Source organism: Nannospalax galili, unplaced genomic scaffold (assembly GCF_000622305.1).
Source record: "Nannospalax galili isolate Female #2095 unplaced genomic scaffold, S.galili_v1.0 scaffold500, whole genome shotgun sequence".
Taxonomy (NCBI): domain Eukaryota; kingdom Metazoa; phylum Chordata; class Mammalia; order Rodentia; family Spalacidae; genus Nannospalax; species Nannospalax galili.
The window spans coordinates 1075285-1099516 of record NW_008347292.1 but is presented as its reverse complement, the minus strand read 5'-3'; the positions used below and the strand labels follow the sequence as shown (position 1 = coordinate 1099516).

General features: G+C 44.3%; 1 protein-coding gene and 1 pseudogene across 5 annotated transcripts in view; one reads left to right on the top strand and one right to left on the bottom strand.

Annotated features, from left to right (window-relative positions):
* Positions 1 to 23692, top strand: part of Foxn3 (forkhead box N3) — a 435807-nt gene extending 412115 nt beyond the window's left edge. For all 5 annotated transcript variants that reach the window (XM_008843801.3, XM_008843799.3, XM_008843802.3 and 2 more), the window contains 2 exons: positions 925 to 1030; positions 19570 to 23692. In XM_008843801.3, the coding sequence (XP_008842023.1) occupies positions 925 to 1030; positions 19570 to 20122 (659 nt within the window). In that variant the 3' untranslated portion in view covers positions 20123 to 23692. The remainder of the gene's footprint in view (positions 1 to 924; positions 1031 to 19569) is intronic.
* LOC103742729 lies at positions 11341 to 17918 on the bottom strand (annotated as a pseudogene).
* Positions 23693 to 24232: the final 540 nt, after the last annotated feature.

Here is a 24232-nt window from a genome sequence, read left to right as displayed (position 1 = left end):
GGGTTATGGGGAGCAGAAGAGGTCTTGGAAGAATATTGTTCAGAGAGGGGAATAAGCATTCAGGAATTTCCACAGTGTCACACAAGAAAAACCAAGGTAGAAGTCCTCATGCTGTTTGCAGAGCTTGTCTGGCCCCACAGACACATGGGTGGTGACATAGCAGGTGTTAGCAGATTTGCTTGCACTAGATGAAACCACTGTTTAGGAGATCAAAAAAGGTCAAATGTCAGGAATTCGATTATGTCAGTCCTCAGGGAAATCAAAGGGGTGGGAAGCCATGTAGGATCTCATGGTTGCTGGTGAAAAGTTGGCTTGGAGTTAAAGGCTACTCTGGGATCAGTGTGTATAGAAGGCAGGGTGAGGAGAGAACTCCAGGAAAGCTGGAGGATGGAGGTTGATCAGGCCTCTGAAGCCAGTTTGTGACTAAGGAAGAGCCAGAGGCTATATTCAACCCTTACATCCATGAAGAGGTAAAGATCACTGTGAGTGGGACATAGACGGGCTAAGCAGTTTGGACATTGATTTGGCTGGTTTTTTTTCCCTTGGTGGATAAAGGACAAATCAGTAGGTGTTCTCAGCTTCTGACCAAGATGGACCATAAAAAGCATGAAGAGGTCATGATTGTTGGTGTATCTGCAGCCTCAGTGGCATTGAGATGTTCATACGGACAAATGAACAAAGATGAGAGGCTTTACTAACAGGTGGAAGAAAATATTTGAGGCGTGTGTGTTCTCTCTCTCTCTCTCTCTCTCTCTCTCTCTCTCTCTCTCTCTCTCTCTCTCTCTCTCTCTCTCTCTCTCTCTCTCTCTCTCTCTCTCTCTCTCTCTCTCTCTCCCCCTCCCCCCCCCCCCAAATTTCTAATCTAGAAGAGACTTCTTTACAGTTAAATTCACATGTGGTGTTTCTTTTTTTTTACTTTTCCAGTTCCTCCAGGAGTGATACAAAATGGAGCGCGAGTTCTGAGCCGAGGGCTGTTTCCTGGCGTCCGCCCCTTGCCAATAACTCCCATTGGGATGACGGCAGCCATGAGGTAAGGGGGGTCCTTTCTGGGTGGAGCCTTCCTGAGGAGTGAGACGGGCATCCCTCTGTCCCCTGGGGGCCCCTTCAGAATGTGGCGAGAACCTGGTTTGAGTGTTCTGCAAAGTCAAAGGAACCTGCAACAACTCCAAATGCCATTATCCCCTTGGGACATCAGATTAGCCTGATTCCTTCCCATAAAGAAGACGGAATGAGTTAAACTAATTTTTTTAAGGTGGTAGGGCTATGCAGTAGAAGGCCAGCGTAAGCCCTTGTTCATTAGGTTCTAATGACTTCTATCGCTTCCTGCCTGTGACCCTAGGATGATATCTCCCAATTCCCTCATCTCTGGAACTCCAGTGCTTCCACAGAGGGGTGCAGCACAAACAACACACAGAATCACATGTGTGATGTGATTTACTAAGTGGTCTGTGGATAACAGAGGCATCATTTCCCAGCTACTGAGTAGGTCATGGGAGACACATGAGCTCTTCCTGGGGAGCATTTTTTCTCTGTTCTCCATCACTGCCAACCCTGGAGTAGGGGCCACCCCTGGCTTAGAGCCCTCACCAGCAGTGCAACAGCCTCGTATTTGCTCACCTATCAGTCACTGTTTGGGTAATTTACTATAGTGTCCTTCTCAGGCCACCTGCAGGAGATCCTTCCCTGACTCCCTCCACATCACCCTGGCAACCCCACCCTGCCTTTCTCTTGTGCCACGTTTGTGTCTTAGGTTTTTTTTTTTTTTTTTTTTTTCCTATTGCTGTGATAAAGTATTCTGACAAAAACAACTTAAAAGAGAAAGGATTTTTTTTTTTTTTTTCCTGGCTTGCAGTTCAAGAGTGCAGCCCATCATGATGGGGAAGTCACAGCACCAGGAGCTTGAAGCAGCTGGCCACATCTCACCCACAGGATGCAAAGTGGGATGAATACATGCCAGTTCCCATGTATAAAGCCCAAGACCCCCCTGCCCAGGGAATGGTGCTACCCATAGTGGGCAGATTATCCCAACTCAGTTAAGCAACACAGTCCCTCATAGGCACACTCCAGGCCTGTTTCCTAGGTGATGCTGGATTCTGTCAAGTTGACATTTTGTTACTTGCACATCTTCCTCTTGCAGTCTCTTCTGTAGAGTTACCTCAGTGTTCACAAGATTCTTCAGAACACTTTTCTGAAAGTGGCCAGCTTGCGTGAAACAAATCTTTCCTGTGTCCCCCATGAGTCCTAAGACTCAGTGGTGGCCTCTGGTGTATAGCCCTGTTTGTTAGTAACTTCTCTGGATGCCCTTTTCTCTTATTCTTATTCCTCTTTATTTATTTATTATTTTATTTATGTATTGAGATAGAGACTCACTCTGTAGCCCTAGGTGTCCTGGAACTCTCTATGTAGACCAGGCTAGCCTCAAACTCAATGGAGATCACCTGCCTATGCCTCCCAAATGCTGGAATTAAAGGCATATGTGCATTACCATGCCCTGCTTTGGATACCCTTTTCTTGTCTCAGTGGCTTGCTTGCTGAGGGTGTATGTGACTAAGTTGGTCTTAGCTGACCTTATCCAGCACTGCACAGGCACAGCGTGCTTGCTTGCTGGAGGCCTTCCCCTCAGCTGCATCCTTTTTCTTTCTTTTGCACATTCGGGTCAAGGTTGTACTTGTATTGGTTACTTTTCTGTTGCTGTCATAAAATACCATGAACAAAAGTGGCTGAGGAGATTTGTTTCATTTTGTTTTGTTTTGTTTTTGGTCTTTTTTTTGAGGTAGGGTCTCCCTGTAGCCCCAGATGGCCTGGAACTTGCTATGTAGACCAGGCTGGCCTTGAACTCACAGAGATGCGCCTGCCTCTGCCTCCCAAGTGCTGGGATTAAAGGCGTGCACCACCACGCCCGGTGCAAAAGTAGCTTAGGGAAAAAGCATTTATTTTGGCTTAAAGTCCCAGAAGGAATACAGTCCATCATGGTGAGGAAGGTTTGGCAGCAGGAGCAGGAAGCTGACTGGTGACACTGCATCTGCACATGGGAAGTAGAGAGGAAGAATAAACAGTGGGACCCGCTATGAATTCCAAGCTGCCCCCCAGTGATGTGCTTCTTCCAGCAGGGCTGTGTCTTCTAAAGGTTCCATAACTCCCACACTGTGCCACCAGCTGTGGACCAAGTGTTCAAAAACACGAGCCTTTTGAGGACATTGTAAACATCACACCCAAAGGCTGTTTCCATATTTTGTTTTCATAATGTTTCAAAAACCAAAGGAAACTCAAAATCTCTGCTTAACCCAAGGGAGGTGCAAGTCCAGATCCCCTAAGTTTAAATGAACCATATACCACTTCTCCATGAACCTGTATCTGTTAAGCATCTTGACACAGGTTGCTTTGCCGAATGGAAATTGCTTCATCGCTGAGGCCAACTCTGGTATCTGGGACCTGAGAATGAGAAAGTTGGTAGGAATTAGATTAGTGATAGATTATCAGGACACGGGAGATGGTTCAGCGGGTAAAAGCGCTTGCCCTTGAAGCACGAGGCCCTGAGTAAAAGGTGGGCATGTTCCTATGTGCCTATAACCCCATCATTAGAGACAGATCTTGAGAGCTCACTGGCTGGCTAGCCTAGCCAAAAAGAATAAAGGAATAAAAAAGTGGACAGCAATAAAGGATGACACCCAACATCCTACACAAAGGTGTACATACCCCACACACTTGGCATGCATGCACCGCACACGTGAACACCACACACACACACACACACACACACACACACACACACACACAACTAGAATGGTCATAGATCATGTAACCATGTGCCATCTCTATTAACCTGACAAGGGATATTTTCTAAAAAATACATGGGAGTCTTTCTTTTAGATTTCTGTAGTCTTTCCTAGTTAGCTTCAACTCAGTAGCTCTTGAATTTGCAGATGGTATACCTGTGTCATGAAACCCAAATACCAATGCTGTTGCCTTTTTTTGTGACAGACATACCCTGTTTTCCATTCTTTCTTAAAATTCTTCTCACTTTCTAGTTTACTTTTTTGGTTGAAAAAACTTTGAGAATGTGGAGTATTTTTGCTTGGAGGAACAACGTATTTTCATTAGAACATTCTAAATATAGTCTTGGAGTATATCAAGTCAACCATTCTTGGAATGCCTTCAAGTGCAGCTTTTGATGTGAGGCCAACCATTCCTTCCAGAAGGGCACAGAAGAGCCAGACAGACAGCAGACCCTTAGGCAATCTGCCTCCTCTTTTTAATTATCACCCTCCTGGCATATATTATCACAAATACTGTTGGTCAGTCATATCTAGAGGCACTATTTTATGTCCCATCCCATTCCCCCCCCTGCCCCACCCCCAGGCATTGTTCTATTCCGGAGGCAAATTCATGAGCACCTCAGAGACTGAAGCCATACCAGGTTTAGAACAGAGAGATAATAGTCGATTATGTTAACCAGAAGAGTGAGAAAGAGAACTCATTGTGTCATGGAAAAATAAAGTCAGGAAGCAGCCATCACTTACAGGGCTGGGGGAACAAAGGGAAGAAGAGGGCATGAGATCTCATGGAACTGGAGTTATGGACAGTTGTTAGCTGCCATGTAGGTGGTGGGAACTGAACCCAGGTCCTCTGCAAGAGCAGCCAGAAGTCTTACCACTGGGCCATTTCTCCTTCCCCATCCATCATCATCCTTTTTAAGTTTGGCCACGTGCTGTTTGAGTTCAGCTGAAGTTGAGTGATAAACAGTCCAGTGAAAAATAGAACCCTGAGTGTCATCTGCCTGTCAGTGTGTGCCAAGGATCTGCAGGTATTCCAAGGATCTGCAGGTATTCCAAGGATCTGCAGGTATTCCAGTGTTTGTAGAGGTTCCTGTCTAGCCTGTTGGCCTGGGAGAGTCATTAGCACCCACTAAAGGCCAGTTTCCTCCTCTCCTTTGTGTGGCAGGTTTTCTGTGAATATAATCACTTCCCCTTAAGTGAAAATATTTGTCTTTCAGGGATTTTTTTTTTCCCCCCTCTGCTGAGTGGCAAAGGCCATGTTTGTTTGTCTTGACTCTGAAACTGTTATTGACATAGATGAAGTGCTACTTTTATTAGCTGATCATTACACAGCTTGTATTTGCTGGGTTCCTTTGCATATAATTATGATGTGAAATCTCCTTGTAAGAGTATCTGTCAATAGTGTAATTGACTCTACCGTGTTGACTCTTTACTCAATAACCTCCTGGATAGGCCCATCCTTAGACATCGGAAACCTGGTTATTTTTAAATTGGCCTGGGTGCAGAGCGCTCAAGATGCACCGTCCTCAGAATAACTGCTCGCAGGTCTTAGTGTTCTGTACGTTTCTGCTGCTCTCCCAGGGGACTCCCCTGCAGAGTGCCCATTGAGTGAATGGAGTTGGAGCTGCTCAGTGGGCGATGCCTGCCTAACATGCGTGGGGCCTACATTCATTCCTAATATGACCAAAATAACCTTTTTTTTTTTTTGTTATTTTAAGAGAGACTCCATTCAGTGGATCATATGCACAGACCTGGGAGAACAGATCTAGCCTTCTTGGGTGACAGGAAACCAGATTTCTTCCCTCTTAGTGCTCTAAGCTACCTTCCTAGCAGGGTGGTCACAACTCCACAGGGTCTGAGATATCTTACTTTTAATTTCAAGGGTCTTTTTTTTATAATTTTTTTTTTTTTGTCTTTTTTGTCTTTTTGAGAAAGAGTCTCCCTGTAGCCTCAGCTGGCCTAGAACTCACTATGTAGACCAGGCTGGGCTTGAACTCACAGAGGTCTGCCTGCCTCTGCCTATAATTCTTTTTTTTCTTAAGATGTATTTTTGCGCGTGTGTATAAGTGTTTTGCCTGTTTTTACAGATATGTATACCACATGCATGTAGTGGCCAGAAGAGGACGTCTCCTCAGCATGCCCTAGAACTGTTGTTACAAACAGTTAGTTGCCATGTGGGCGCTGGGAACCAAACCAGGGTCCTCTGCAAGAGCAGCCAGTGCTCTTAACCACTGAGCCATCTCTCCAGCACCAAGAATTCTTTTTTTTTTAGAGTCTATTTTGGTCTTTTTTTTGGTCTTTTTTTTGAGACAGGGTCTCCTTGTAGCCCCAGCTGTCTTGGAACTCACTATGTAGACCAAGCTGGCCTCAACTCACAAAGATCTGCCTGCCTCTGCCTCCCGAGTGCTGGGATTAAAGGTGTGCGCCACCACGCCTGCCCCCCCCCACCTTTTTTTGATGTATTGAATTTTGTTTTTGTTTTTTTTAATTTGGGAGGGGCCACAGAGGTCCGAGGACAACTTGCAGAAGTCAATTTTCTCTCTCCAGGATGTAGATTCTGGGGATTGATCTCAGATTATCAGGCTTAACAGCAAATATCTATACCCACTGAGCCATTTTACTGGCCCTGTGGGGCTGTTTTTGGCCCCCTTCCACTCTGATGAAAAATAACTAAATGTCTCGCTTTCTTAGAGGACTGAAAGATTGGATATGAGCTGAGTCCTTCTTAGAGCCCAGAAATTATACATATAAGCTCGGGAACCAGGTCTCCCGGGTCCTTATTCCATAGCTGTTTGATCCTGACCAAGGCACCTGGGTCTCTTCCCTGCCCCATGGATTGCTAAGCTTAGCACAGCTATGAGCCCTGCATATGGGAAGCTTCGTGCAGATATTTACAAACAATATAGATAACTTTGTGTACTTGCTGAGCGTACCTTTCTCAGACTTCTCCAAAGGATCCCCTTCTTGAGCACCAGAAACAGAGCCCCAAACCTCAGGAGAAGGCTTAGCTTGAACAACTGCCACTTTTAGTGCAGGGCAGATTTGTGGTTGAGGCCATTGGCTTTGAGGATTGCTATCTGTACTTTAAGTCTAGCCCACAGCACACAGTAAAGCTGTAAGGCCATTCCATCCAATCACCACGTGCAGTTGCTTGATTTTATTTGGGTAAGGATGAAACTCTCCACCCCTCCTTCCTATGGGACAGGAAGGGAGTCAGCCATTACCACAAGGCAGAACCAGCCCTTAAGGTCATGCCAACAGGGAATCATAAAGAAAGCCTACCTACCTCTCTGCCTAAGCTCTGCACCTTGAGAGCTGAGAGCTCTAGAAACATTGGTGGGGTTGTGTTCTGTTTGTAAAACTAAAGGAAAAATAGGACACTGGTCATCTCATGTATTGTGTTTTTAAAAACTAAGCACCGGTTGGTCTTTTAGCCTCTGAAACCATGGCCTTCAAAGGCAATAAAAACTTGGTATTGAGATATGTTTTGAGGAAGGAAGAAGGAGGAGATATTAAAGAGCTCGATGTAAGGTGAAAGGAAGGAAAGAGTGCCATCCAGAAGAACATGCTGAGTTCCCTCCTGGGCCCCATGTGGAAGCTGATCAGCCTTCTAGACTGCTGCTTGTATTTCCACTTGCTGGCATTGGCTGAATGCCTTTGAAAGTCCAACTGACCCTCTTTTTCCTACTGTATCTTAAAATCTTCAGAGCTCCTGGGGGATCCTAAGCAGCTGCTGCCTACAGGAGAGTTTTAGAACTGTTCCTGTTTGTGTGCTGTGATCTCTCATGCAGGAGGAGCCACGTTTGTGATAGTAGTTTAGGGGAATCATTAGGGCTCATGTGAGCTCCCCGTGGAGGTGTGCCTCCAAGGCAGAACTGTTGGGTTGTCAAACCAAGTAAGGACTTACCCCTGGGCTTCCTTCCCCTTTGCTGCCCGGCACCTGCCAGACTGCAGATTGTCTAGGGCTAGACAGAATCCCGGACTTTATCTCACAGATGAGGCCCAGGTAGAATTGGGCTGGATTTTATGGAGAGGGTAAGGAAGAGCTATCGGCCTCCAATTCTATCTCCCAGGTAGAATTTCACACCTGACAAGATGTCATTTTCTGTGTAGCTGTTATGAAATGATTCTTTGCCTGCTTCATATCTTCCTAATTCTTATAGTAGTAATTTGGGGGGCTATTCTTTTAAACATTTTACATGATTTTTTGATTCATACACAAGAATATATGGAACATTTAACAGTTATTAAACATGATTATCTGGTATTTATGAATCTACCTCCCGACTTAAATTGCCTTGTCTTCCATGTTAGATAACAAGTCAAATTTTTGCATTCAAAAGTTTTGGTATTCATAAACAATATATTTTTCAGTTTTACTTGGTTTTGAGTTTTTTGGTAGCTGGAATAATACAGTATTCTTTCAGTGTCCTCATTAACATGTATTTGCTTCATGTAGCTATAATGGAGTCATTTATAATTGAACCATTGCTGTATAATACTCCATTATGTGCTTATGTCACCTTCTTAAAAAATATTCGGGTCATTTATGGTCTTTACTCTTAGAAGCATTGATGCCATTACAAGTTCCTGCACCTGTCTACATCTGTTTTAAATGTTCACAAGTGAGATTATTGGTTTGTAAGGTTTGCACACACTCAGTTATACAGGATTATATCAGCCTGTCTTGTGAAGTGCTTGTACCCTCTGTGTACCCACCAGAAGAGAATGAGTTACATTCCTCTGCACCTTCACACTCAATAGGAATTTTGCACAATCTAGTATCTGTAATAATTCATTGTGTTTTAATGTGCATTCCTTTGTTATTAAAGAGGCTGCACAGTTTTTGAGTAAATATATTTGTCAGATACTTATTTGGCTATTTGAATGTGATTTTTTAGACTTCCATATATTATGGATATGACTATGTATACTACAGATTTTCTATTTGTGGATTGTCTTTTCACTCTTAACAGTATTTTTTTGTGAACAGAAGCTCTATAAATTTTATGCTTGTTAGCCACATTTATCAACCATTTTCATTATGAAATCTAGTGTCTTGAAAAGGCCTAAAGCTAGAGAGGTGGCTCAGGGGCTCAGAGCACTTGCTGTCCTTCTAGAGGGCCTGAGTTTGGTTGCCAGCACCCATACTGGGCAGCTTACAATCCCTGTAACTCCAACTCCAGGAGATAACAACACCCTCTCTGGCCTCCCCAGGCACCTGCATGTGCATGTGCATGCACGCATACACAAATAAAAATTTTATGACTCTTTACTCTGTGATCATATAGTCCGTTAGTATTTTACTAAAAGATTTGAAGTTGTTTGCTTTCATATTTTAATCAGTAATAATTTCTTATATAATAGGAAATAGATTCCTTAGTTTAAGACTAATTTACTATTAGAGACTTAAGTCTGGAGACCATCTAGAGTTATTATAGGAATCAGATACATTTAAATGTTTCATAAATGTTTAATGGGTTCCCCTAGCATTGCATATTAAATAGCCCCTCTTTTCCCTACTGATTTGAAGTGCCAGCTAAGACTCTCTCTCACACACACATGCACGCATGCACACACACACACACACACACACACACACACACCTAGATATCAGATCAGATTTCTTTATATTTGTGCATTTCTTGGGGAGACCCTTAGTTGTGTTTCATGTTTTATCATCGTGCGGCAATGATGCATTGTCTGAATTCCTCCGTCTTTATAGTAAGTAGACCAAGTTCTCACAGCTAGTGGTATTTCTAGGTGTCTTGACTACTCTTGGCTTTTTTGCTTGTGTATATACATACTACAGTTAACCGGTTAACGTAATGAATCATCCAAAAATTGGTGGAGTGGGGAGGGTCAAAGAAAGAAAATTTCTCCTTTGATTTGTTGTTTGATTTTGTGTGCGTTTGTGTATGTGTGTGTGTGTGTGTGTGTGTGTGTGTGTTCATTCAGAATTGAACCTATAGATCAGATTTACTTGTCTTCAGTGTCCCCCATTAAAGCTCTGTTTTTTTTTTTTCCTAAATATCTTATGCTTCTTCAGTTAAACTTACTCTTTGTAGTCTGAATTCTTTATTTTGTTACTACTCTTGGTTTTGCTTATACTTAATACTTACGTGTTTTCTACTTGCTGCTGATACATGGATTATTGATTGTGTTCCGGCAAGCTTGCTAAATAGACTGAATTAGTATCCTAAAAGTATATCCATGTACAAAACCATAGTCCTATAAATAATGGCAGAGCAGGAGGTGTTCCAGTTCATACTTTTTTCATTTCCTATGGCATAGTCCAGAAACTCTGGAAAGAAGTAGTGATGATAGACATCTTTCTGTTGTTTGATAGAATATTTGTTATACTTTGAATTGTTTTTCACATTTTATTTAATGTATTTTTGCCCACATGTGTGTGTACATGTCAAGTGGCCAGGCTTAGTAACTGAGCGTTCTCACTGGCCCTTGCTAAATTAATTTTTTAGGAAGTATATGTTATAATAACAAAATTCTGTTCATTCCTACTTTGATATTTTATGATTACTGATACCGCTTTAAAGTCACCATTTTTTCCACTTTTTTTTTTTACTATGGTGAATTGCAGAATAAATTTGTCAATTCTGAATAAAACTTGAATTTCTCAGTGCTTACATTTGACACATTGTGTTTCCACATATTGCTAGAGTTGGTGAGCTGATATTTTATGTGTGGATTTTGCAGTTTTGTTTATACAACCCATTTCTCTAGCTCTGCCCTTACCTAGTTTTAGTGTCAAGATTATGTCAGCTTCATAAGTTAAATTGAGTAATCAGTTCCATTAATCACATTTATCCATTCCTTCTTTATGAAATCTAGTGTCTTTATCGCCTAATACTTGATGGAACTCATTTGCCAAATATTCTGGTTCTAGTGCGCTCCTCATAGAATGACGAGTTGTTAGTGAATTTTCCCATTTCACCTGTTTTTCAAGTATGTTGGTATAATGTTAATTCTCTCTCTCTCCTGTGCTTCCCAGTGGCCAAACTTTGTTTGTTTGGTGTTTTTGTTTTGTTTTTTTTTGTTTGAAACAAGGTCTCAAGGTCTCACTATATAGCTCCAACTAGCCTGGAACTCACTGTGTAGTTCAGGCTAGCCTCAAAGTATTTATTATGTTTTAAAATACCTTTTGTAACTATTTTTTAAAATTTCTTTTTTATTTCTCTGTGAAAAGAGTAAAGAAATAAAAATGACATGGTTGGGGGTGATGAGAGAATGGGAAAAATTAAGTAGGGGGAGAAGGGGTTCCTGTTACAGCAGCAGGAGCCAGTGACCTGGGATGCTCCCATATGCCCCCAACGTGGGCAAGAGCAGCCCTTTCTTCCAGGACTGCTGCCCCAGCCTCATTGGGAGGTGGACAGAAAGACGTCTTCCCACTCTACAGAGAGGAGGAACGGTGCTGGGAGAGGGACCTGGGGTCAGGCCATGCACAGAGAATGGCAGTTGTTAGCCCCCCACCACTTCTTCAAGGGAGGTCCTTGGTGGGGCTTGGAGGGTGGACACCAGAAACCACAGTGTTTTTCTTCCAGCATCAGGCAAAAGACAAAACAGTCAGAGCCTCCTGGGCAAAGTACTTAATAGTGATACCCTGGTCCTGGTCAGCTTCTCCAGGACGGACTTGACTTCTCTCTACAGGGTGCTGTTGTCAGGGATGAGTCCTATCTTCTGTGGGCAACATGTGTTTGGTCACTACATCTTGCCCACAGACCTCACAGCACACTGCTGCAGAAGAGCCTGGGCAGGTAATTAGATTCTCCAGACATGGCCAAGACCTTGGGGATGATAGTGACATGGGCCTACTCCTTCCCAGACTTCTCACCAGCTTCTTCAGGTTGCTGGTGGCTGCTTCATGGATAGTATAGACATGACCACCACAAAGGCCATGCACTAAGAGTTGAGTTTCTCATCAAAGAATTCCATACCCAGCTCTCCAGCCAGCAGGGGCATGTACTCAGTGATGGCCAGCTGCACTTGCTACTTGCCATCCTCAGCCAGCTCCTCTATGGCAGGAACTGCGAGAGCTGCCGGATGCCCATCACCTCGTTCACAGAGTCCAGGTTGGAGCTGATGTTCAGCTGCACCTCAGACTCATCCTTCAGCTGAGCCAAGAAGTGGGCCAGGAGGTGCTCAAGGGTACTGTCCTTGTCCAGGATGGGAGAGAGGCCCATGATGACTGAAGCCAGTGCTGACTTGTGCTGGTTGGCATCTGACACCAGCTCCTTGATGTGGGGCAAGATCAAAGTCATGATCACATTCCCCCGGCAGTCAGCTGGGAGATTTTCGCAGGACTCTACCTTGTGGGAGGCTGCAGCCCTCACCTTGGATTTACAGTCCTTCATCAGGATCTAAAAGGCAGGTACCAGGTCTTAGTGATCTTGGGCCCTACTGCTTTCTGGAGCTCTGTGAACTTGGACACGTATGACTTGTCTTCAGCAGCCTGGTGGAGGATGACCATTACCAAGGCCTTCAGGTCCTCCAGGGGCTGGAGCTGGGAGATGTTCACACGTGCCTCCACTGCCAGCCACACTGAGTGCTTCTTGTCAGAGGCCAGGCTGGAGAACATGGGGATGATCTCACTTTTGACATCGTCCAGCTCTAGCACCTTGGCTAACTCCCCCAGCGTGGGGGCTGTGGCCTCCCACACCATAGGGGTATCCTCTGAGCACTGGTTCCAGAAGTGCTGTCCCAGTTCTGCCTACATAGCACTGGACACTCGGGGGCAGGCAGAGAGGAGGCCTCTAACTGAGGTGTGGAAGGTGAACCAGTCTACACCCACCAGCCACTTCACCAGCCACTTCACCAGTGACACGAAATGGGCCTCCAGGTTGGAAGGCGAGTGTTGGTGTGAGATGGCCTGCCCCAGGGATTACATAGTCTTGTCTCGAACAACCACGTCCTCCACTGTGACCAGTGACTCCAGGGGTGGCAGCAGGCGGTGCACATGTTCAGGGCCTCCCACCAGAGTGGTGAAGATTCCAGCTGTGCAGCCAAAGGCAAGAGGGCCTCATCTTCATCGTAGATGGTGTCTGTCAGGAAGGGCAGGAGGTCGCTTGGGGCCCTTGTAACCCCAAAGGCCGTGGGCAGTGGTGGAGAGCTGCTTGATGCCGTTGAGGCAAAGCTGAGCGTTGCGGAGCTCGTCTGTAAGGTAGAGGAGTTGTCGCTGGCAGCCATCTTGACTCTGGCCTTCCTGTCAGACTGCCTTGTTTTCATTTCTTATTTCAGTTATAGCTCTCTTTTTTCTTCCACAGTATTATATTAGTCGATTTGCCCTGTTTTCGTTTGCTCTTTTTTATTGATGTTTGCGTTGATGTTCTCTTTCTATTCCATGTTTCTTTATGTGGATTGCACATCTTCATTTTCACTTTTCCTAGTCTACAAAGTTGAGCGTGTGATTTCCTTCAAACCACAGCCTTGTATCCCACAGCCCTGCTGTTTTAGTCTCATTATTGTTAAGCTCTAAGTATTTAATAATTTCCGCTTTGATTTCTTCTTTGACTGTCTGCATGTTTAGAAGTTTAGCTGTGAATTTCCAAGCCAAAGAGGAAGTCATTTCTTATTTTTCAGTTGCCTCTTCAACATTCACCATTAACTTTGATGCATGGTTGTCAGAGAACTGATCCGAGTGATATTGCAGGAATTTGTTGAGACAATATTGACCCAGTCTAAATGATCTAGTATATATGGTCAAGTATAGGTAATATGTAGTTTGAATAAATCTATTTTTTAATTATTATTATTCCACATGAGCTTTAAAAACATGTCTTCCATGTGTTCTATGTGTGGCTGTTAGGTCCATTCTCCATAGTAACCTGTCATGTATATATGCATGTGTTCTACGTGCGGAGAGAATGATTAACACTGAGTGAGTGACCTGTTAACATCTCCCACCACAGTGTGGATCTGGCTGTCCTTCTTGTAACTCTCTCAGTGTATGGAGTGTGTGTTTTGAAGCTGTTTTATTGGAAGTATGCATTGTTTAAAACTTTGTTATCTTCCTTGTAAATTATTTTACTTTATGTGTCTGAGTATATTGCTGGCATGTATATAAGTGTTCCCTTGTCATGCAGTGCCCACAGAGTTCAGAAGAGGGCGTTGGATCCCTTGGAACTGGAGTTACAGATGGTTGTTAGCTGCCATGTGGGTGCTGGGAACTGAACCCGGGTCCTCTGCAAGAGCAGCCAGTGCTCTTAACCATGAAACCCTCTCTCCACCCCCCTACCCCTTTTAATATTTGAAATTTGAATCAAACGTTTACGGGTGCCTTTGTGGCTCTCTTCATCTGTACTCTGTGTGTTTTCTTCATTTTCTTTTCACCTGGAGTATATTGTTTTAGTTAACTGCTGCTTCTCCCTGTGTGGTGTGTTTTCTTTTCAGTACTTTTATATCTCTTACTGGCCCTGTTCTTGAGTCTTGAGATAGCCAGCAATCTTCCTGCCTCATCCTCCTGAGTAGCTGGAATTACAGGGATGCAGTCCTGTGTCTGGCTTGCCTTTGGGTTTGGGATTTTGGTTTGTCCATTTCTTTGGATTTTTATGGGGGGTTTTGTTTGTGTTTTGCCTTACCTTTTTATTTTACAGTGATGTGTAGGTGTTTATCCTGATGGAATTTATTGGCATTTTGAATCTAAATATGGAAAACCTTTCAGCTGATCTAGAAAACTCTTGGCTATTAATTCAGGTTTTGGGTCTTCCTGAGCTTTCTTACCCCATCTGAGCTCTAGCTCAATTTCTGTGAGGTTTTCTTCCCTTGTGTGTGGTTTGTGGGTTTGGTTTTGTTTTTTAGACAGGCTCTCATATAGCCCAGGCTCACCTAGAACTCTCAATATAGGTGAGGATGACCTTGAACGCCCTCCACCTCCCAAGTGCTGCTATTATAGGTGTGTGCCACCACCATAAATAGGTTTGGGGAAACCTGGACCTCACTGATTGGGCTGGACTGACTGGCCAGTAAGGCCCAGGGGTCTTCCTGTCTCTGCCTGTCCAGCACTGGGATTACAGGTAAACTCTGCTCATCCTGCGCTGGGCAAGCACTTTATCAGCTAAGCCATCTCCCTAGCCCCAATGCCCAGGTTTCATGCATGGTCCAGCCTTCCCTCTATCATTTCCATCTCTTACTCTGACTCCACTGCATTTTGTATAATTTATTTTTCATTTCTTGGGAGAGAGTTTTATGGTTAGCCCAGCCTGGCCAGGAACTTACTATACTTCCACCTCAGCCTGAGTATCAGGGTTACAGGAGTGGGCTACCTCCTTGGACTCTTCTGTTTCTTTAAGCATGCTAGCTTCATATTCTGTATCTATTTGGCATCTGCAGTCTTTGTGGTTTGGGGTCTACTGTTTCTTTTTTTTTCTGTTGTCTCACTTATGGTGGCGTATTTCCCTTGTGCTTAATGATTTTTTATATTATAAACCTAGGTTCTGTGCACTCTAATCTGTGGGAATTCTCTGTGGTTAAATTTCAAGTGCATTCTTCCAGAGAGGATTTGCTTTTAAAACTTATGCTGGAAGTCTGGGGGACCAATGAACTCGAGTCCATTTTCACTCTCTTGGAATAGCCACTAAAACCCGGAAGCTGACAAAGTCAGTCTTCTACCCTGCTTCCCTCCCTCATGAGTCAGAGCCCTTGCTCCAGTGCTCTGCGAGGCATTTGCTTCAGGAGAGCCTGGCTTCGTGGTTTTGTTTGTTGCTCACATTTCAAGTTATTTTTAGATTATTTTTCCTTTCTATGTGTGTGGGGCATGATGAATGAGTGTCTGTGGGTCACTAAGATTCCCATTCTTTTTAAAATTTTATTTATTACTATTGTGTGTACTGTGTGACTGCATGACTGCATGCAGGCACCCATGTGCCATGGCACCCATGCAGATGTCAGAGGACAGCTATCATTCTCCCCTTTCACTGTGGGTTTCAGGGATTGAACTCAGGTCGTCAACTTTGCACAGCAAGTGCCTTTACTTTCTAGTGAACTCGCCTTTAGCAATGCATTGCTGCATGTTTTCTAACATCTTTTGCGTTGTGCTGTCATCAGAAGAGCATCTCCCATGCATCTCTCTCTTGCCTTGTCTTTCTATTTGTGGTTGCTTTGGAAGAGGAGCATAAAACTGCTCAGGTCCCCTACTTCCATGACCTTTGCGTTAATTCCGTCTGCTTTTCACATTTGGCAAAAGCTGATAGTCTTCAGGTCAGTGTCTTGCGAGGACAACTCTTCCAGATGGCAGCCTGTAGGTTTCCACAGAGAACCATTGGGTACCACAGAATTTGTGCCATTTAACTACAGTGGAACAAAAAAACTAACTGGTGGGAAAACCCAGCAGTCAGCATAGGTTTATACATCAACTTATTTACAAATATTGATCCTTCTTGGCTTGAGTTAATACAAGTTCTTAAGTTTTATGTTCAGTATTTCCCATTTGGTTGACAACAGAACGAATTCCAGGTTTGGTTTGAGATTCAGAGCACATGGCTTTGTTTGAGCCTGTGGTTTAAACTCCTAGGGACCTAGGAAAATCCTAGTAATATGAGGTGGCTTTCATTTGTGCTAATCTACGATCATGAGGATCATGACTTGTAAATTCAGCCAACACAGAGAAACTGCAGGCATTTCACCTGTGTCGCACATTCATTTGAATGGATGGTTTTTCCTTTTGGAGGAGGAGGAGGAGGTGGTGGTGGTTAGAGAGACACCTTCCAACATGTTCAGGATGGCTGGGTTTTAAAGCGTTTGGTGTCTTATAATGACGACCCTTGCAGTGGGAGGTATTTGACACCAGCTCAGTGCAGCTGGCCTACACATTGTGAGTCACATTGTGCCAAGTTATTAATAATTGAAAGAGCTTGTCACTCCCTGCTGAGTTTGGTGTGTAATTGATGGGTTATGAATCCATGCTAAAATCTCAGGGAAAGTTAATTTCATCAAATGAGAATGAGATCTGTTTATATTCCAGTTCTCCCTCCCTAAAGGTGTATCCATGTACTTGTTCCCAGCCAGAAGGTACTGCCCACGTGTGCTGGCGTAGACACTCCTTCCGGACTACAGGGAAACATTTCAAATTCCCATTGACCCATATTTGGGAACTAGCAAAGCCACCCCACCATGGAAGGGGCTCAGAGTTCTCTGTGTTTCTGTAGAAGGCTGAGCTGGACAGGATTCCAAGCTGGGTATGGAATCACTATCCTAGGCAGCCAGGGTCTGGATGGTGCCCTCTACAGCATGGAATGAAGGACTGTGGAATACTCTTCTCTCCTTCTTGGGCTCTCTTTCAGAAGGTTTCCACTTTAAATTAAGAAAAAGAAAAGAAAAAGGAAACGTTAAAAAAAAAAAAAAACCACAAACATACAGAAAAGAGCAGAGAAAAACACAATGAATACCAGAATACCAGGTCCCTATTCCCAGATTCCTAGGAATTAACTTTGTGGACCTTGACTTAGGTTCTGCTCTGTTGGCTCAGGCTTTTCTCCCTACCTGCGTATGCTCAACAAGGGGTTAACCCTGCAGACCTGTGCTGGTGAAGTAGACCCTGAGTCCCAAGTTATTACAAAATATAAAGATCTGTGATATATATATATACATATATATAGATATAGATATAGCTCAGTACGTAAAGGCTCTTGTCATGTAAATGTGACAACCTGAACTTATGAAAAGGTGGAAGAAGTGATCTGACTCTATAAGGTTGTCCTCTGACCTCCACACATGCTCATGCGCATACACACACACACACACACACTGGATTTTTTTAAGTAAGGGTTCAGAACCAAATTGGTTTGCTAGAAGCCAACTGCAGCCCAGTTCACTTCTCCAAATGTTGGATTCACTAAGAAACTATCTGATAGTGCAAGAAACTAATAATTTTTATTTCAGCAGCAAAGATCAGGAAAAGTATAATATGAGACTTTATATTTCATCTGCTTTTAATAATTATTAAGAGCTAGCTGAGCCAGGCATGGTGGTGCACACCTTTAATCCTAGTACTTGGGAGGCAGAGGCAAGGCAGATCTCTGTGAGACTGAGGCCAGCTGAGGCTACAGGGAGACTTTGTCTCAAAAATAAAAATAAAAAAGATAGTTGTTTCCTACCTCGTAAAACCTTCAAATAGTCTATGCCAGCCATGTTTACACCTAAGACACAGCCGAGAAAGGAAATCTGCAGGAAAAAAAAAAAATGGAGGAGACCAGTCCCCCCTCCTATCCCCTAAAGCTTAGACTGTGTCCCCAGGCAAGGCCTGCATGAACTCCCTTTCTAGGACCTCTCTTTATGCTGGGTTCCCATAATCCTCCTGACAGAAAGAGAAAATAAGACTGTCCCAGGTAAGCACACTATGATGGGGGAGTGGGGAGTAGCAGGGCCCTGTCAGCAGGAAAGAAGAGCAAAGCCAGGTCAGAGCCCCACTGTGAGGTTTCCTCTAGACCAGTCTGGTGCACCATTGTATCTCATCCCTGCCCCCTCCATTCCTTCTCCCTTTGGCTATCAGTAACCCTTGCCTCCTTCATCCCTCTGACTGCCACCTGCACAGAGCATTGGCTATGTGCTGGGTACCAGTGAGAGGTGAACATAGTCACTCTTCCTACCTCCTGATGAGATGTAGCAGAGGTCAGTGCACTGCCCAGACAAAAAGATACACAGAAAATAATCCAGGGCGTGAGGTGTGCTAGAGGTTTGATGGGAAGTTCTAGCAAGGAGCCTCATTATAAGAAATTACAGGAGAGAGGTGACCCAATGGTATGGCTAAAGGCTTACACTTTGATTCCAGTCCCAACTCCATGTCTTATTGACTGTGTGGCTTTAAGTAAGTCATCAAACTTTCCAGCACTTACCTCTGACCCCTGTAAAATAAGATGACTAAGGTAAGGTCCACTTGATGGAGTTAAACATAATCATGGGACAGGCTCAGTAGAGCATCTGGTGGGTTCAAGAAAGAATAACTTACTACCCTCCTCCATGATCCAGCTTTGACTTGCTGTTTTGTTAGCATCTTCACAATAGTGAGCTGTCCTTGAATAATTCCCCCAGGCCTTCTCTAAGGCCATGTACTTCTGTTAGCTGCTCAGAAAACACTGATAGATTGAACAAAAGTGTGGGAAAGTGTCCAGTAGTGGAGCTGTCACCACAGGGCAGGACACTTTGCTGAATGTTGAATTTAGCCTCTGACAAACATCACATCACGCAGCAGCTCTGGATGCTTTGTCTCTGAAGTGCCCAGCCAACATCAACTGGTGGTATCTTACTCCATGGTGTTGGGTTGGGGCATAAGAGGGAGCTTCCGGGGCTGGAGAGATGGCTCAGTGGTTAAGAGCACTGACTGCACTTACAGATGACCCGGGTTTGATTCCCAGCACCCACATGGTGTCTATGAACCATCCTTAACTCCAGTTCCAGTGGAGTCCGAAGCCCTCTTCTGACCTCCATGGCATTACATGACACGGGTGCACTCACGTACATGCAGGCAATACACTCACACACATAAAATAAAAATAAATAAAATATTTTTTTAATAAAAGAGGGAGCCTCCACTGCCTGTATCCTCAAAGGAGTACTGTTCTAACAGCTCAGACATGCAAGGTAAGTGAAAAATGGCAAAGCCGGCGGAGAGGAATAAGGAGGAAAGACACGGTAGGAGACTCAGGACCCATCTCTGTCTACAAAGCACATCCGCCTGCAACGTTACCCAGGTTTCCAAATTGCTAGGGAGGTTTGCAGGTGCCCAGCTGCCTCGTGTCTCCATTGAGAAGATCTAATTTGATGTTCTCTCTCCCGTCTACAGGAATGGCATCACCAGTTGCCGGATGCGGACTGAGAGCGAGCCATCGTGTGGCTCCCCTGTGGTCAGTGGAGACCCCAAGGAGGACCACAACTACAGCAGTGCCAAGTCCTCCAATGCCCGGAGCACCTCGCCTGCCAGCGACTCCATTTCTTCCTCCTCCTCAGCCGACGACCACTATGAGTTTGCCACGAAGGGGAGCCAGGAAGGCAGTGAGGGCAGCGAGGGAAGCTTCCAGAGCCATGAGAGCCACAGCGAGACAGAGGAGGATGACAGGAAACCTAGCCAGAAGGAGGCCAAGGATGCCCTGGGGGACAGCGGCTATGCATCCCAGCACAAGAAGCGCCAGCACTTGGCCAAGACCAGGAAGGTCCCCAGTGACACGCTGCCCCTCAAAAAGAGACGCACAGAAAAGCCCCCCGAGAGCGACGATGAGGAGATGAAAGAGGCAGCCGGGTCGCTGCTGCACTTGGCAGGGATTCGGTCCTGTTTGAACAACATCACCAATCGGACGGCAAAGGGACAGAAAGAGCAAAAGGGAACCACGAAAGATTGAAACAAGTCACTGATTTGTTTTGAACTTACGGCCATTTGGTTTCAGCATGTCAGGAGGTTTCTAATGATTAGTGGCAATATCAGCAATTTTTTCTTTTGTCTTTTGTTTTTTTCCTTTTGTTGGTTTGGTTTTCTTTCTTTTCTTTCCTTTTTTTTTTTTAATTTGCCCCCCTCTCCTTTGTTTTTGGACCCTTAAGAATTTTATGTTTAAAGGAGATTGAAGCCATAGAACTCATACTGACACTCAGCCGTTTTACAAAAGCTTTTCATTATCCGAAGACAAAAACTGACAAAAGCCAAAATTAACCATTGCTTCCTGCAGCCTGTCAGAAACCCGTGGCTGAATCCACAGGGATGTCAACGTTAATGCCACCGGAATACACGTATGCCGCCTAGGAGGCACACATGCAGAGTTGTCACTGCTTAGGCCCAACCCTTAGGTTTAAAAGTCAGGATACCCTTGCAGTTGTGTTCAGAGTAAAGCCAGGGAAGCCATTGGAGAGACTGAAGAGCCCCGGGTCCCCTAGAAGCAGCTCCATGCCTTGGCACTGGCATCCCACTGCCAGGAACACCCATGGCATTGCCATGTGGGGCTCAGCCACCAGTCCTCTGTGCTTCGTAACCTTGAACCTGGTAACATCTCACAAGTCGAACACTGGAATATTCAGAAATGTCACCTGTTAGTGACTAAAGACAAAAAGGGGTAAATTCTTAGAGCTGTTGCTAATCATTGAATTCTGTTCTAAGTTAAGAAAATGTTCCAAAAGCCATAAGCCTGAGGTTGGCCCTTCACACAGACACACACACACACACACACACACACACACACAAAACTGAGAGAGAGCGCATACAGAAAATAAGCTGTGTCTTCTTAACTGCCCGTGACAAACAATCATACCCAAGAAATGACAGTAGCTGTTAAGAAAGGAAAAAATGGTACAGATTCTTTTCTATCAAAACTGTCTGATCCATGTTGGGGGGAGAGGGGGAGCTACAGAAACTGCCATTAGTATTGTGGTGTATTTTTTAAAGATTAAGGGCGCATTGATGGACATGAAAAGCAAAACAGAGCAAACAATACAACTTCATACTGCCCTCAAAAAGGGTTTGTGATTAATGTCAGGACTCAATCTTTGCAAAAAATAAATTTAAAAATCAGTGATTTCCACATTTAGCCAGTGTAGCCAGCAGAAATTTCTGACCCACAATGCATGGATTCCTTTGAAGAAAAAGGAAAAAAAAGAAAAAGAAAAAAAAATCACAAAAACAAACTTTTTTAAATTCAAAAATAACAAAGTTCTTGTAAGGTAAATAATGTATTTAGCATGAAGCATGAATTATTTTATATAAATATAGCTACTAGAGAAAAGGCTATGCCTCTAATTTTTAAGCCCTTAGGCTTAGACCTTCTTTCTTTTCCTTTCTTTACCTTCCTTTTTTTTTCTTTCGTTGTTATTTTATTTTGGTTTTTTTGAAGCAGGTGTTTAAGGTTTAACCTTCTTCAGGGACAAATTCTGACTGTTGGGGAACTTACTCTGCAATATAAAAATATCTTCATGCTCTGGTAGGGCACTTGGATGGTTGAACTCTACACTGCCTTGTCTGCACTCAGCCCCGACCCCCTCTGATTCTCTACTGAAGAGTGTGTCCTTCTTTGTCTGTGTGTGTTTAACATGACGCAATAATTTGAGGGCAAACTTAGTAGTGTGTATGATAGAATCAAGAGAATTATGGGACGCTTACTTGAGAAAATCATTACCGTGATATGGTTCTAGGAAAAAGGCAGTGAATAATTATGCAAATTCACCAGAAGAAGGGGAACCATGCTAATGGGCCTTATTGGGTGAGGGTAGGAGATAGGGTCACCGGAAGGAGGAAGTGATAAGGGGGTTAGATGGGCCAGCCCCAGATGTTCTAAGCTACTGTGCCATTTTGCAGTCAGGAGGGGTTGGCCATCTCTGCCGCCCTCAGCACAGTAACCACCCTGAAACTAAGACCACCTCGATTGTGAGAGCTGAATTTAGACAACTGGACCATGTCACGCAGGCCAGAGACTCTTGTTACCTTTGCCAAAAAAAAAAAAAAGAAAAATCTAAAGGGAAATCTCTAAAAGGATATGGCCTTCCACCCAAATGGAGGGAAGTTTTTAAAAACAAATCACCCACTACCCAGGGTCTGATGGTTGGGAAAGGGAGGGTGATCTTGATCTTTTTAAACAGGATGATGGTGGGCCTTCGAAGCTACACCCACCTGTTAGGACCAGCTACCGTGGCAACTGCCTCAGCCAGGACAGATAGGGGGATATCTGGTACCTTCCCTCTACCTATCCTGAGAGCAGCTGGGGAAAGAACCTAGAAAAGTCTACACCTGCATGGCAGGTTAAATTTACCTGCACACCTGACCCTGAACCTGATCCCTTCCAGCATGTTCAGGGTTGGTTCAGGGTTGGATGGGAGCACAGGTATGTTTTTGCAGCGCTCTGATCCCTCTTTCCCCACAAACATCTGACACCGGAAAAGCCATCCACAGCGATGGAACCTGAGCCACACCTTGATTTGTGTTGCCACCGAACCAAGTCCAAAAGACCACCCTCCCTACCCCCAAGATGACCGAACTCAGACTTCTCTCCTGAAGGCAAAGGTAACGAATGGTCAGTGCTGTTTCTGGCAGGGGACTTCTTCCAATGAAACCCCCACATGGGCTGTCTCCCCTCATTTCGTTTTTCTGAAGGGGCAGAGGCCTCTTTTAGAAAATAATAAAATGCAATGTGTGTGATTTACTTTTCTGATCTCTTTGAGAACTAGAAAACTATCTTATACAAGTGTGTTCTTAACGCCAGAACCACTCTTTTTGCATAAATACCTCATCAGGCAGCTTTCTAAGTGTTATTTTCCTGAGCCTCCCTTGGCACCTTTGTTGGAATCTTCTGGAAGACTTGTTGGGGAAACTTTAGTAAGGGTACTCTTTTCTATTTTCCTTCTGTTTTGGGAGGCATACACATTATGCATCACCAAAACAATGGCTCAATTGTGTTTAACTCTGTATTTTGACTGTTGAGGCAAAAACCAAGTATCAATGTGTATGTGGCTATTTGTAGCAAAGTCTGCAGAATGAGGCTGTCTGCGTCCTTAACAAGCCAGGGGGCAGGAGGCACCCCCTCTTTCCCCTCCTCTAAGAGCGGTAGAGAATTTAAGCACAAGCCTATTTGTGAAAGAATATTTTGCTTAAGTGTAATTCACTTTAGTCTCAGAATTCCTTCCCAAATGTCAGGTGTTCTCTTGGCTTCCAAACTAGCCTGTGTATCCATTAGTCTAACAGATCCGCCTGAGCATCATTATGGGATGTGGTGTTTTTGCTTTCATTTCTCCTGCAGGGAGAAGTGGTGGTTCATGTGTCATTCCAGTATCTCACATACTCACATGGGGCGGGGGGAGGGGGAACGGGGAACTATAGCAATATTTACAGATGCTTTGAAAACAACCGTGAACACGTAGCACCGTGACACCTACTTGCTATTGGGCCCTTGGACACATTTAAGAGAAAGAGACTGTTGCTCTTTTTTTCTTAGATGAAATACACATAGACAATTATTTTTACCCTACTATAATTGTCTTTTCTCTTTATCTAGTGCTGTGTGGAAAGGGTTTGCATCATAGATTTTTTTTCCCAGCCTTATAATACCACAAGCTCCTACTTCCCTCTCCCCCTCCCGTCCATGTACTTTCAAGAGTTTTTTGGTATAGCCTTCTATCTAAAACTGAACCAAACCCACACGTGGATGGTGGCGTGAGGGAACGTGGCCAGAACAACCATGGCAGGTTTCTATCTTGGGGCTGAGTTTTTAAGAAGGAATGGGTCAGAGCCCTTTCCCAAGAATAGATTTTTCTTAGAGTCCTCCAGCATGTCTAGTGCTTGCCATAGCTGTCCCTACCACAGGGTATTCTGGAAGAGGTATTGCATTGAACAGTGCCCAGGCAAGGGTGGTTGGCTCTGACCCCCAGCCAGGAGCACGACACAGCAGACCCTGGCTGGGAGCTGATTGGGCTTTTATTGGTGCCACCCTGGGACCTCCAGCCTGTCCTTAGGGGCTTTTAACCTGTAGTTGGAGTTA